Source organism: Myotis brandtii, unplaced genomic scaffold (assembly GCF_000412655.1).
Source record: "Myotis brandtii unplaced genomic scaffold, ASM41265v1 scaffold305, whole genome shotgun sequence".
Lineage (NCBI taxonomy): Eukaryota > Metazoa > Chordata > Mammalia > Chiroptera > Vespertilionidae > Myotis > Myotis brandtii.
In genome coordinates, this window is record NW_005361652.1 from 1,998,567 (window position 1) to 2,001,648 (window position 3,082).

The 3,082-nt window shown below is 37.3% G+C and overlaps 1 protein-coding gene across 1 annotated transcript in view; it reads right to left on the minus strand.

Annotated features, from left to right (window-relative positions):
- Window positions 1-3,082, minus strand: part of IL1RAPL2 (interleukin 1 receptor accessory protein-like 2) — a 1,356,387-nt gene that overhangs the window by 589,066 nt on the left and 764,239 nt on the right. Inside the window, exon 4 of the mRNA XM_005869867.2 lies at window positions 1,497-1,683. Within this exon, the coding sequence (XP_005869929.2) occupies window positions 1,497-1,683 (187 nt within the window). The remainder of the gene's footprint in view (window positions 1-1,496; window positions 1,684-3,082) is intronic.

Sequence of the window (3,082 nt, forward strand, 5' to 3'; positions counted from 1 at the left end):
GGTGGGGGGCCCCCCCCCCCCGGAGTGCACAAATTTTTGTGCACTGGGCCTCTAGTAAGTATATAAGTCCTTTGGTTTATCTCTTCTTGTTCACCCAAACCCCACATTGAGGTATGTCCATCTGTTCCATGCTTCCCTGCTTTGGGTCTTATTTTGTTGGTGATTTCATTTTGCTCATTAGATTCCAAGAATAAGTGAGGTCATTTTATATGTGTCTCTCTCAGATTGGCTTATTTCACTTAACATAACATCCATGCTCCTTTTACCTGTGAGAATCTTATCTTCCTTAAAAAATATAAAAGGGGGAGGACAATTCTCATAGAGGCTTGAAGTTCTAGTTCAGGACATGTTCTTGGTATCTATTATTGAGTTCTCCAGGTGTCAAATGGAAAGGCTTCCAAATGTAAAACCACTGGCAGCTGTAGGAGTTAGGATTTAGGCTTCCCTAAGAACTAAGGGTCTGTCAGATCCTATAGAAACAACCTATTACACATTTTATGTATATTTTGTTTCAACACCTATGTAGAAAACCTCCTTGGTCATCATATTAAAAACTCTACCATGTTTCAACCACTGTGGCCCAGAGCTTGTAGAGTTTGCTCAGTCCTATTATAGGACTGCAGGGCCTCTGGCTAGCAGTCAAACTATCATAGCTTAAATATTGTAAGGTTATTTCTCTACTTCTTCCCCTAAATCTAATCTCTGCCCTACTTTATCACCAGGGAAGCTGAAAACTATTTATTCTAACTCCTGGTTTTGCCCTCTGATTTCTGTTTGAGTTCACATTGAGGAGAGGGGGAAGTACTAGCAAGAAACTGGAAGGCAGGCGTTAAGAGGGGTTAGAGTATTTATCCTTCTCAACATCCCTATCTCTGCCACAGTCCATATGTGCCACTAAGGCCACAGCTCTGGACAGGCCCACACCACTCTTGCCAGGTTCCAGTGACACAGCTCCTTACCCATGCCACACCTCAATAAATACTTCATGTAACTCTCTTCTGTTCAATTTTATTTCTAGCTAAACACGTTATTTCTTGTGTTCAAGAAATAACCTATACTGGGCCCATTTTTCTCCTCTGCATTAACTGCAGTGGCTCTCACAATGCAGACCATGATAACAGTTGCTATTTTTTGTAAGTACTATTACTAGTAATTATGGACTTTGTCCCTAATAGTAAATCATATTTCTACATCATTCAAATATTTTCTTAAATCTTAACTCTTCCCATTTGCTCTCATTAATTGGAGTGAAGGGAGATTTTACTTATTGCTTAGCAGTTGCAGAAGGTGGGATTGTTTCTGACACCTGCTGATGGAAGTGCATGAAAACCAGAGGTATATAAAATTTATAGCTCTGTATTATTTAATTATGGATCTGCTGAATTCTCAGTAAAATATCTAATACCAAAAATATAAATAAAATCTCTCCCTTTTCCTATCCATAAACCAGTTATTGACTTAAGGTAAAAAATGCATTTAACACCATGCTGAGTTACCTTATACCATACAACGTCAGGCTCCTGATCAGATTTTTTAAAGTCATCCATGTCTGGGCAGGAGATCTCTTTTCTTTTAGTGACTTCAGATTTTTCTAAGTAGCGGATCCTGCTATTGTAGCACAGGCCTGATTCATTCTCTGCAACAGTCAAGGACATTGACACTTTCATGCAATATGTCGAGTTTCTGTAGGAACAGAGAAATAACAAAATGACTTTATTGGGTGTTTACAACTTCATTTGTACACTACGTATTTCAAGAATATTGACTTTTCCATTTAGCACATTACTGAGAAGTCAGAAACAACATAAAAAATAAAGAACAATTTTCTACTTTAACTGACAGAAAGCTATTAAACAAAGTGCTAATATGGACATTTCTGACTGTGAGGTAGCTAGATAGAACAGCTGTACCCATCTTCTGAACCACCAGATGGTCAGACTTCTTTCCAAGGGGTAAATATTTTTATTAAATTTATTGGAGTGACATTGGTTAATAATAAATAAATAAATTTATGTTGAAGATCTAATAGTAAAAGCTTGTGAGAAAGTCTATGACTAGAAGTATAGTCATTTCTGCTCTGCCTCTATGGCCAGTTCATTACCAGATATTCCAAAGGTTGTTTAATTTTGCCATTGATATCTAAGCCAACATGTACTTTTATAGGATACGCACCAAAAAAATAGATCAACATACAGAAGATACCTATTAACTTACATAGATTTTGACAGTGTTTACTGAGATATTTCAGGGGTCCAATTCTGGCATCCTACAAAGGACAAATCCTAGTAGAAAGTGGTTAGCCTAGATTAATTTTATCCATTGTAAAGGAGCTTCCACATTGAATTTTATCATAAGGTTACTTTGTATACACCATTACCTTTCCCTACCCTAGTATACATGGACTCCAGAAAATATCAACCACAAAAAAGAAAACTGGAAAGTGTGAAGGAGAAATCAGAAAAAACCTGGTAAGACTTAGAAGGTCAAATGGTTTATTTCTTGGTGAGACACATTAGAACCATTTCTGTTCTAAACATCAAGGGGTACCTGCTGTTGAACATACAAAGTGCCAAGGCTATTTTAAAACCAAGTATTTTTAAAGTCAAGTGATAAAAATCCTGACAGATGGGATTAGCATGAGAATCAATAATTTAATGTTGGTCTCAAAGCATTGTTAGTATTCATACTACTTAGTACTCATTGAAATTTCACAAAATGCTAGGTATTATACAAATGTGGATGAAAGGGGCCACATGCTAAACTGACAAGCTCAGGAAAGGCCTATATGGCAGTCTTGCAAACGCAGAGACCTAAAGTAACCACAAAGGATGGTCTGAAATTAAGCTTTAAATAAAAGTAGTTATGGTGGGTAGTTATGGCCGGTATCTTCAATGACAAGGTCAAACTTTACCTTAACTGAGCCTATCTGTCTTTTTGTATCTATAATCACATATCCTTGAAATATCTGGGTAACTTGTAACTTCACTTTTTCTGGACCCCTTGGGGGCACAACCTAATGTGCCTGAGCGCAAGGACAGATACCACAAATTCCTTCATTGTTATCATGTTAACTAGAGGCCCG